Here is a 12,668-nt window from a genome sequence, read left to right as displayed (position 1 = left end):
CTAGAAATAATAATCTATATGGAAAAACAATGTTTGCCGGGTCAGTTAGTATTCTTCTAAAAATGATAAGAAATAAAGTGGACAAAAACTAAATGTTATAAAGAATGTTATATTACAACTAATTAACTACATCTGTTTTTTTTCTACAACATAACATGTAAATATTTAACGTCATCATCTTTATGCTTAAAGCATTACAGTACCGGTATATCTCCATTACAATTTGCATTAGATTTTTTTGATATCACTATATTATCTAGGAATATTTTTTTCTATAAATAAAAATATAAATTAGGATTTGTATTATGACTCCTGGCAAAAATTCAAGAAGTAATATTTATTTAAGTTTTGTGGCCAGTGTTTAGAGGTGGACAAGAAATATTTGTGATGTAATTGCTATCCTATGCCAAATGAGGCGGGATCGTCTAACCCTCCTATGAATTTTCGACACCATACAGTTCGCTAGGTAAACACAAAACTACACCTACTATTGAAAACATAAGTACGTCTAACTTGTATGGTTGTTCAAAAGATTCGCATTGATACCGGGGATTTAAGTAATGAGGCTGACATGCACCAGGCAAAAATATAGGAAAAATCCAAAGTTGCCTTGAATTTTAAACTCGCGTCAAGGTTTGTTATTGTATAATTTGGTTTAGATTTTTGTATCGTATATCTACAGTTTCGCCAGGCACAGAGCATTACTCCTGCTGGATGATTGATAGGTTCAGCCTCCGATACGGATTTCCCGCGACCTACAAACTAAGGCAACCTTCACATTTTTCGACACTCTTTTGTTGGCACGTGGTGTACACTGGCGCCCCCTCAGGTTCGCCCGTCATGTCATCGCTGCCGATCATTAATCATCACTCAATACGAACATCAAACTGGGCGTCGAGCTGGCGGTTGCAATCGATTCAAATGAAATCGAAAATGCTGCTCTAATACTCCTGAAATATTCATCACATTCCCTTTGAATTTTGGGAGAGTGTTTTGGCCTGTTGGGGCTGCACGTAAGCGTGTTTTTTCACGATCCATCCGATTAACGTTAACTATGTAGTAATAATGATTAATATTATCGTTACAAGATTTGGTAAAATAAAAACAAAAGGATATCATCATAATTTATTTATTTCATCTTTACCAATTATTCAAATTTAATACACGTTATTGACAATAATTTAATGATCATGTAGTACTTCTAGGGCGTTTGTCGAGTGGAATGAACAATAAAATATTTTATACTTAGAAAGAATAACATAAGTAAATAAACAATAATAATATACAAGGAAAGGTAAAATAAGTATTGAACAGGCAACATCCTATTGCACGTTATTGTTTTCTAAAACGCGTGTTAAGTAGAAAATTGTTGGCCGGTTAGGTACAATAATTAGTCACGTATTTACAAACAAATAAATAAAGTAACAAACAAACCAGTCGAAACCAAAGACCATACACACAACCTGCAAGGTTTATACAGAAATGAATATCTTTCTTAAGAATTAAATTTAACAAAATATCACAGTTGACCACGACATTTCTTAAGAAACAAAAAATGTAATGACACACGTCTTTGAATGGAAGAAAATTGAAAGTTGAAACAAGATAAAAATGTTACACGCTAATTCCGTTTTAAGTACATTTACAATTACAACATTAAAGATTTATAATAAGTAATAATTACATACGAATTAATATGGTACTGTAGTTTAAGAATTATATACATCTAGTACAAGTTATGTACATTGTACATCTATGATATTCGCAAATGTTCGAGTAAAAGAACCGTAGTTTGCAAAAGAAAGTGAAATAAAATTTATTTACAACTAAAACTCAGGAACATAAAACAGTTCTTCGAAAAAGTTATTCTAGTTTGAATATATTAAACTTTTTCTATAATATCTATCTACTACAGAGAAAATCTTTATATTTACATTTAAAAAGATATCTAACTATTCACAAATCTAACGCAACTGAGCTACATCAAGTAATAAAATTCACATCGTTCATATAATTTTTGTGTCTAGATAGTTTCAAATAAAAATATTTAGGACAATTAAACGTACGTATGCGTTACAGCATTCTGAAAAGTGTACCTATCCCTGTACGATTCCGAATTTGTTAGTTCGTTGACGATAATTATTTTATTTCAATACTTAAGAAGGTATTCATTTGAACAATATTTTTGTTACATTCCATTAATAAGATTCTAACAAGTTAAACTACCTACTCCTATCGTAGGCTTTATTAGAAATGTTTTTACACTAGTTTTGTTGATTTGTTTTTAACCCTATAACTTTATAATTATTATTAAGATCAAACAATATCTTATGACTAGGTAAAATTGTAACTTAATCAATTTCACGATGAATTATTTTTGTTGATTTGTTACACATGGCAGCACTTATTGATTCCGTTCTGAACTAATAAGTCAGTCTCCAGTCAGCGGGATATCGAAGTTTACAATTATTTGATTTCTTACATTAGCGCTAATTTTCATTCTTCTAATTTGTTCTTCTTCTTGAGCTTCTTCCAGCACAATCACTATAATATCTTTAACATCACTGAATGTCACAACAATAATTTTAACAATTTGTCTATGATAGAGAAATTTTTCAAACAGCGAATAACTGATCCAGTCTTATTGCTGTAGGATTACTGCAGATATTTGCAGTAGCTCTACATACAACCCTGCGATTCAGGCGACTGATTGCTTAGTAAATCAGTTATCCACTATTTGAAAAATTCCACTGATCCTATGCTGACAGATGGGCAAATTGGCTCGGGTGGAGGTCAAACTGGTACGGGTGGCCGTACGGATTCATATGATAAGGGACGATGTTCATCGAAGCCATCTTGTGCTCCTTCTTCCATTTCATGCGACGATTCTGGAACCAGATTTTGATCTGACGTTCGGTGAGGCACAGCGCATGAGCGATTTCGATGCGTCTCCTTCGAGTCAGATACCGATTGAAATGGAACTCTTTCTCGAGTTCTAGAGTCTGGTAGCGGGTATACGATGTTCGCTGGCGTTTCGTCTCCCCGTTCGCGTTCACCGTACCTGAAACAGTGATAAATTCAATTTAAAAAAATTGCGTACCTATATTAATATTCTAGCGTATGAGTTCACCACACATCATACCGGTTGCAAAATGCGGTTCGCTAATATTTAGATCCGAATACTCGTTTGAGAGCCAATGAATAGTTGGCTCGATCGACTTCGTGGCCTGCCACGCTCGCCCGATTGTGATGTACCGCTCGCGGCAAAGCGCACGAATGAAAACGAGATTTCAGTTAAGAGTTTTTGAACGTGGTGCAATTTATAATAACGTTAATTTATCTTCGCGCGAGTAACATTTATAAAAGTGAACCTAAACGATTTTATGTTCCGGCGACCGAATATTTCATAAGAAATTTTGATGATGATAAATAAAAATGTATGTTAAACTGTAACGATTGACGGTTGTGAGAACTATCGTTGAACCCGTGACGGGTTGCATGCCGCACCTGTCACGGCGTGTCGTCGGCGCGGCCCACCACTCGGCCGCTTGGACGGCAGCCAGTCCGCCCGTGATCGATACGAGGCCCGTCTCGCCCGCGTCTTCTAAATTAAACTGTGTCATTTGTTATATTTCTTTAAGTAGCCCCACACTAATGAATCGCTTTCGTAATGCTCGCGATTAACGGTGTTTGTTAACCATAATTTCGACACTATTATGTGTAGGAACACCATTAATAAATCGTCGGCACACCGTTTCGATCAAAATTACTGATAAATGCTTAGCAGAAAAGAAACGCGAGGATAATGAAAACGGCAGTAATGTTTAATGTTATCCCTTATTCCGTACGAGATGTCAGCCCCGCGTCGATAAAGATGTTTAAAAACTATAAATATTCGATGTCGTCCGGGCCGCAGCAAGTGATGGACCGGCAAAAACCCCGCGATTGAAATGTTAGCGACAGGGAGATGCACCGGCGACTGACGGACAGCATTATTTTACCATAATCCCTGTAAAGATACGAAACGTACGAACACAATACGATGTTGTATGAATTTCAATGAATCACGAGTATGGTTATTTGATGAAACGCTTACATTATAAGGCCAATTTGAATTAGATATTATTAGGAAGTGCAGATGACTATAAATGGATTAAAAAACTCGAGAACAGGTATAGGCGATACTTCACCGGTGACAGGAGAGCTGTCTGTTACATTATTTCGCAATAAATCAAGTCTTCTGGATTTGGTATGTGGAAATAAAGTCGCGTTTATACTAACTGATTTTGTCGTCGACCATCACAATACATTTTATCTTTCTTTCGTTCTTTGACTAAATAGATTTGATACTTAGGTAGTATTGTATCACGGATATTTTTATGAGAATATTTTTTTCTATTTCCATTTGCAGTAACAATACAGTAAGTTAGAACATTGTTTAAAAAATGTTTTCGATGCATGAAATATTTTAAGTTTTAAATATTGTTATAATAAGTTAAAAAAGTCAAAAAGGAACAGACAATAGATATTATATGACATTTGCTTCTATGAAGGAGAAATAATTGCATAAGCAACAATATTATTAAAGTATACATATTATAATATTTTATTTTGTTTTTAGTATTTGTTGTTATAGCGGCAACATAAATACACAATCTGTGAAAATTTCAGAAGTCTAGCTAATAACAGTTCTTGATAGAGACAGATCGACGGACAAACAACGAAGTCTTAGTAAATATAGGGTACTGTTTTTACACTTTCGAGTATGGAACCCTAAAAATCACGTTTGTTGTATGGGATACCCCCTCAAATATTAATATTATTTTATTATTATTAGCGGTAACAGAAATACACAATCTGTAAACTTTTCAGAAGTCTAGCTATAGCAGCTCTTGAGATACAGCTTGGAGATAGACAGATAGACAGACAGACAGACAGACCGACAGACGGAAAGACAACGAAGTCTTAGTAATAGAGTTCCGTTTTCACCCTTTGGGTACGGAACCTAAAAAAAATGTGTGATGTTGTATAAAGCGGATCCTATTTTAAGACGTAAAAAGTTCTAGGTCACAGACCATTAATATTCCGTCTACTTGGTCTAGACATATTGCATGGTCGAATTCAAACGAATGACATCGATTTACTTATGGATGAGCCTAGAAATTTAAAAATTAAAGCAGCCTGTCTGGATCAAAAAAATACAGTTGAATATAAACTAAATTTTGACCCGACTGCGATGAAAAGAAGTGTAGTACTAGTTATACGGAAAGTGGTTTGCAAGAAAAATTACTGGATTCTTAACTGGAAAGTGACTGTTGCAAGTAGGAAACTTCTAAACTAATTGTATTATTATTAGCAATAAAGTTTTAAACCTAATAATACACTCTGTTATATGAACAATCTAGTTAATACAGTTTGTGTTATAAAAAAAATCTCCACTGCCGAACATACATTTTTTTTAATTAATAATCATCCCCCCTAACGGTGTCAGGGCTTGTTGTTAACAATTAAGTTTTTGCAACATAACAGTCAATTTACATTAAAAATTAAGTACATTCAAATATTAAATTCTTATAAAATTATTCCAATTAAACTAACTAACGATTATTAATTAACAATTCAAATAAATAACATTCCGATTTAAATTATTATCAATGTCAAAATTAAAAACAAAAAAATACAGCACAACATTTAACTACCCTAATATCACAGCTTAAGAATCACAATAACATACTCGAATTTCTCTTATTAGTAGCACACACTATTCTCTTACAAAAAGAGAGAAACAAATCCCTCTTTTGTCCCCCCCCCAGGATGGCAGGCAGATTCTCACCCGTCACCGATGTGCCCAATCTTTGCTCAATATCATATCTATTGCTAGCAAAAATTGGACACTCGAGTAACTGGTGAGGAACCGTCTCCTCAACTCCTGGCTGACACAGGCACGACGGATCCTCCTTCAACTTGAATCTGTACAAGTAGAAGGCGAATCCGCCGTGTCCAGTCAGAATCTGTGTGGTGTGATGTGTGATGTCTATCTTTTTGACTATCTTGTATGCAGCAGCAGCGCTTGGGAAAAAGAGCTTCGTGACTCCGGCCGTCCCTCCTACTTCATATCTCCTGTCCCATTCCTCAATCGTATCCTCTCTCAAGATACGCTTGACGAATGAAACAGGACACATATCATAGTCAGGTTTCCTTCTCAATCCCAGCGCGGCCTCGTTGGCTAGTTCGTCAACCCTCTCATTCCCCCTTAACCCTGCGTGCGCCTTAATCCAAAACAGGGATACCTCCCGCCTCTGCAAGGCAGCTTTTCAGAGGGCCGCCCTTGTTTGCACTGCCAGGGGATGAGGGGAACTAAGGGTGACAGCCTGGAGAGCCGATCTGGAATCGCTAAGGATACCGACCTTCGCCATTCCACTGCAGGCTATACTTACTGCTCTTTGGAGCGCTAGAAGTTCGGCTTGGTAGACGGTGCAATACGGCGACAAAGCAAGCTTGACGGCCTTAGTCTCGGCTTCACCCTTCCATACGGAGAGTGCGGCTCCGACTCGACCCTCAATCTTGCTGCCATCCGTATAGATCCTATGGATGTGGCTGCTAACCACATCAGCATACGAGTCCTCATCTACCATCCCGAACCTCAGCTCTACCTGCTCTGCCGGATGTGGGTCCTCAATCGCAGAAGAATTCGTTCCACCTCCCTGTCCCTCACTGCCGGGTATGACACTCCCTTCTTGAACTCATAAAGTCTCGATGCTTCGAGTATTCTGAGATCAAGAGGGAGTATCCCAGCCAACAGCAGCGCAGAGTTCAGGGAGACGGTCCGATATGCTTTGCTGATCTTCAGGGCAAAACCCCGTTGAACGGAGTTGAGCCTTTTTTGGACCCCCATCTTTTCCACGCTGGGTGCCCACGCCGCCGATGCATACAAAATAGTTGGTTCTATGACCGCCGTATAAATAATCTTAACTACTTGGGGGTTAAGCCCCCAACCTCTGCCGAACATATTATAACCTCCTCCTTTTTGGAAGTCGGTTAAAATAGACTAGTATTTATGAATTTAAAATAAAAGCGAACGATATTTACAAGATAAAAAATCACTATTTGAGTTTGGAGCAATTTGAATTGTATCTAGTATATATCTTTCTATCAACGTAGATACTTAATAACTGGCTCTGGATATGCCAACATAAAAATGTAAGGCGATAAAACATCAAAGTACGAATGACTAATGATATCTAGATGAAAACAGAATACATACAATAAAAGTGTCACGGATATTTTTTATAGCTGTGGTGTATTCTACGATCGTTTGCTAGATAATGGAAGAAAATAGAAACACTAAAAATAAAAATAAAAAAAATATCCACAGCCAAATATATAACCTCCTCGTTTTTTGAAAGTCGATTAAAGATAGTGGGTATTTTAAAATGTGCAAAAATAATGGTAAGATTACGAAAATGATAAAAACTTCTAAAACAGCTTCTACGAAAGTTGATTACGAGTATTAACTTTATTTAATTAATTTAAATTGTATTTATTGCAATAAGTACTAATAAAATGTTAGATTCTTGGGTTTATTCCTTTAAACAAAGTTTAAACTGAAATTTCAAGGAACGTTTAAACAATAATCGGCCAAGTGCGAGTCGGACTCGCGCACTAAGGGTTCCGTAAGTACCGTTATAGAGCAAAAATAGGCCAAAGATTGTGTTTTTTGTATGGGAGCCCCCTTAAATCTTTATTTTATTATTATTATTAATTATTTAAGTACACAAAATGCCAAAATTGCTTTGTTGTATGAGAGCCCCCCCCCCCTTAAATATTAATTTTATTTTTAGTATTAATTTTGTTGTTATAGCGGCAACAGAAATACACAATCTGTGATTTTTTTTTTATGAAATAAGGGGGCAAACGAGCAAACGGGTCACCTGATGGAAAGCAACTTCCGTCGCCCATGGACACTCGCATCATCAGAAGAGCTGCAAGTGCGTTGCCGGCCTTTTAAGAGGGAATAGGTTAATAGAGGAGGGTAGGGAAGGGAAGGGAAGGGAATAGTTGAGGGTAGGGAAGGGAATAGGGTAGGGGTTAGGGGATTGGGCCTTCGGTAAACTCACTCACTCGGCGAAACACGCGCTGTTTCACGCCGGTTTTCTGTGAGAACGTGGTATTTATCCGGTCGAGCCGGCCCATTCGTGCCGAAGCATGGCTCTCCCACGTATAAATTTCAGAACTCTACTATAGCTGTTCCTGAGATACAGCCTGGAGACAGAGAGACGGACGGACGGACGGACAGACGAACAGACATCGAAGTCTCAGTAATAAAGTCCCATGTTACCCTTTGGGTACGGTACCCTTAAAAATGACTTTAAATTTTCAGACCGAAGCTTATCTAAAATCTAGACAAGAGCGTCAGTTCATTTGAAATTCAAAATAATGAAGAATACACCTGAAAATTATACACGTCAGGATGACCGGAATCGTATAATAAATCGGTTGCTAAGTCTAGAAGCCTAAGCTCGGTATGTCTAACATCTGCCCATTACAAGCAGTCGGTGCATCGTCAAGCAGGTCATTTTACAATCTATACTTTTAAATTTTAATATTATAAAGCGGAAGAGTTTGTTTGTTTGAACGCGCTAATCTCAGGAACTACTTGTCCGATTTGAAAAATTCTTTCTTTCAGTGTTAGATAGCCCATTTATAGCGGAAGGCTATAGGCTATAAATTATATATCTAGGACTAATAAAAGCGAAGAAACAGAGGAAAATGTGGAAAAAAACGAAAAAAATATATAATGGCGTTTATCTCGCGAACTACTGTATGAATTTTTAAATTATTTGGCACAAATGTAGAGTAGACTACGTGAAGGGATATAGGCTATTTTTTGCGTGAAAATGTACGGTTTCCGTACAATTCCTAATTTACGCGGGCGAAGCCGCGCGGGACATCTAGTATTCTATACAAGCAGACGCATTAATCATGAGTAGCGGACTCCTTAAACTGAATTTTGAGCTAGAATTCTAAATCGTAGCCTAGGTTTTTCCTGAATATGTTTTTGCCTAGCGCTTCTTTAACGTCATCGAGTGAATATTTTTTTGATTTGGAATTTTGATAAACTAGATTGTTATTCAGTCTGGATTTCAGACTATTTTTCAAGGATTTAGGCGTACATTTAGATTTCCTAGCGGCGGATAAGTTATTGCGCCGGATTATTTGAGGCACGCTTATGTTTTCGGTTTGTCGTGTTTTGTGCTATTGTATCGTTATGTGCTAACAGTTAAAAGTTTCCTAGGATACGAAACTAGGCCTTTACATCCGTTATGGATGATTTATACAGTATTTTTTTAAGTAACCACTCCTCAAATACTGTAGTGCCTGGGACAAGATTTTTTAAATGTTCGTATGGTTGCCATAACGAAACTAGTCAATACGTCTGGGACCAACTATGTGCGGGTTTCCTCACGATGTTTTCCTTCACCGTACGAGCGTCGGTATTATGTACTTGAGATCAGAAAATGTCTCATAGGTACACGCCTCCACCCTGGTTCGAACCTGCACCCTCTAAGAGTGCGAACCAAAGGTCTACCCATTAGCCCACGGACGCTCTTACCTAGGATAACTTTAATATTAAAAAGAAATTAATAGTGGAGGTTAAGAATTTATATCAAGGTAATTTTATCAGTGGAAAGCCACAGTAATTACTTATATATGTCGCCCACTTATCATGCGTCTACCTTAAATGCTACTCGCGGCGCTTCGTGCTTTAAGTTTATTCTGGGCTTTTTGTTAGATAAGATAGTTGATACACAAGAACGCGCAGTGCGAAATACGAATACAGTAGAAATTTTTTGTAGCATTTGTGGTACGTCTAGTTTTATCTAGATAGTGCTTGATAAAGCATTAAAGTAAAAAATCGTTTTGGAAATTTTTTAGATCGCTTGTTTTCTATGAGAGGCCGGCCCAGCCTCTGATAGAAAACAAGAAAATATGGCACAGCAAGAAATGGAAAGGGCGTAAGCGACAAAACGGTTTTTGTCGCGTAATTTAAAAACCATAAATATATTTCATATAAGCTATGGGCAAATTATAGTGTATGCTTGACCTAATCTATGTACAAATTTTGGATGCTTCAATCACTCTCCTCTGTTGGCAAAATTAGAATCCCTGTTTTTATAGAGGTCTTTTTGATTTATTATTCTGTGTTATAAAAGTTGACCAATCGTGTTATGCTATTGGGTAATTCAAAGATAAAGCCATGACGAATACTGACAATGAACTTTTTCTTAGCTTTAGTCATTGTTGAGAAAAATCGATAACGCTGCAGCCAAATTATCAAGGAGTCACCATTAAATATCAGTTAGCCTTTGTCAAACGCGCTTGATTATTTAGTTAATATAGTAAATATTATAATCATCGTTCTATGAAGTAAAGAATCGTGGCTTATAAGTTTTATTTTTTTCAATGCTACAAAATGTTAGTTATGAATGATTTAAATGTTTCGTATGAGACGAACATAATAAATTGTGCGATGATATCAATGTCATTGTCATAATAATGACTTTGACAGTTGACATCGCATATCGCATATTTTCACATGACTGTACCCGATTAATCAAAAACATTACGAAACACTGTCGTACTACTACCGAACGTCTTATAAATACTACAGAATATTAAATTATTTAGTGGATTCTGAATATAAACATATGATATCATCAGACACCCGCGGGTTCGTGTTTAATAACAGCAAACGTCATTCCTCGGACAGCGTCCCGACTCCCGACTTCACGCAAAACGCGATGAACGGAGCATCGGCCAACACTTTACATAATTATAATATTTTATAACTCGTATGCATGTATGAACACCAATAGCAGATACAGGTTTAATGAAATTCTTCACGTGTAAGCACTATGATGAAGACAAAGATGAGTCCAAGGGTGCTGTGATTAGTAACAATATCACAAATTAACTCTTTACTAGCAAGGACTTTGATGAAAACAAAAGTAATGCTTGTGCATTGCATAGTTATCTTATTTGTATATCACAAAACTGATGAATGAATGAAGACAATCATACATAGCTATATGTCAGGAATATTTAGTAGCAAGCACTGCTATAATTGAGTGTGAAGTAAGATCGATCATCCAGGATTGGTAATCAATAACCATAATTCCACTTTTACACTATTTCCACTAATATTATAAATGCGAAAGTGTGTTTGCCTGTCCGTCTGTCTGTCTTTCTGTCTGTTACCTCTTCACGCCCTAAACGCTGAACCGATTATGCTGAAATTTGGTATGGAGATACTTTCAGTCCTATATTACATAGGATACTTTTTATCCCGGAAAAATGTACAGTCCTCGCGCGATAAATGAGTTTTGGCGCAACGGAGTTGCGGGCGTCATCTAGTATTATTACTAATATTGTAAAGGCGAAAGTTAGGAGGATATATGGATGTATGCATGGATGTTTGTACTCTTTCACGAAAAAACTACAAAATGGATTTTAATGAAACTTTATAATAATATAGCTTATACCTTACATCAGAATAACACGTCATAGGCTACAATTTTAACCGACTTTAAAAAACAACTTATGTTCGTTTTTGTATGCTCAACGATTACTTCGCCGTTTATGAACCGATTTTCAATTTTTTTATATTGGTGTATAAGGCATCAATCCCAATTTGGTATTATGTTCACAAAAGTGGTGACCTTATAAAGGAATCCATGAGTAATCGAGGGAACTCTTCAAAAAATGGAAACATATTGTGCTGACTTCGGTTTCGTGTGAAGTATTCCGTTATGCTAACAAGTAAGATTTTGGACCAACACATGGTTCGAAAGCTGCTGGGAGAACTCCTGACTCTTTATAGATACAAGTTTGAGAGTTTTGGCGTTGATTCAAGAACGGAAAGCATAATATTATGCTACTATGTAAATTACATTCACCTATTTCATTATCATCATCACTAGTCACTACCTTATCCCATGCGTCATCCTATAACTATGACCCTATTATTGGTACTTTTCATAGTCTTTTAGATCGAGATTCGAGTTTGTCAAGATATATAAAAAAATATATAATTTATAATATAAACCTGAAGATTATGTTCCTGATTATGAACTACTGGTCCCATTTTTAAAAAATCTTTCAGTGTTAGATTATATGTGGATATGATAGTGGCACAGATATAGAGTAGACCACGTGAAGGGATATAAACTATTTTTTGGGGGAAAATGTACGGTTTCCATACAATTCCTGATTTACGCAGGCGAAGCCGCGCGGGACATCTAGTAAACTATATTCAGATCACGGAGCTAATACTTGAAAGATTCAGATACAGTTCCCAATAGTAAGTTATTTAAATTATGAAAAACTTAATTCCAATTTCTTGTGTGGAAAATTTTACTAAAATCTTAATATGTAATTTGGAAACTCATAATATAATACAAAAGCTCCCACATCGGTTTCGGTGACGGTGGCCGGTTTCATTGAAAACCAGGCCAGCCACGCAGGAGTAATTTTATAGTGCCCAAGTGTGTGCGCAGTACACAAGAGCACTCTCTATTCCTTTACTCACATAACCCAGTGGGACGAAAAAACGACACGACCGGCGAGAGATCAGGCGCAGGACCGACTTTTTACATGCCCATCCGATG

At 36.7% G+C, this 12,668-nt stretch overlaps 1 protein-coding gene across 1 annotated transcript in view; it reads right to left on the bottom strand.

Annotated features, from left to right (window-relative positions):
• Positions 1 to 1,803: 1,803 nt before the first annotated feature.
• Positions 1,804 to 12,668, bottom strand: part of LOC121725336 (homeotic protein Sex combs reduced) — a 43,161-nt gene continuing 32,296 nt past the window's right edge. Inside the window, exon 3 of the mRNA XM_042112227.1 lies at positions 1,804 to 3,061. Coding sequence (XP_041968161.1) covers positions 2,757 to 3,061 — 305 coding nt within the window. The 3' untranslated portion in view covers positions 1,804 to 2,756. The remainder of the gene's footprint in view (positions 3,062 to 12,668) is intronic.

This window comes from Aricia agestis, chromosome 3 (assembly GCF_905147365.1).
Source record: "Aricia agestis chromosome 3, ilAriAges1.1, whole genome shotgun sequence".
Taxonomy (NCBI): domain Eukaryota; kingdom Metazoa; phylum Arthropoda; class Insecta; order Lepidoptera; family Lycaenidae; genus Aricia; species Aricia agestis.
The sequence above is the reverse complement of the archived record's forward strand: the minus strand, read 5'-3'. Positions and strand labels throughout refer to the sequence as shown.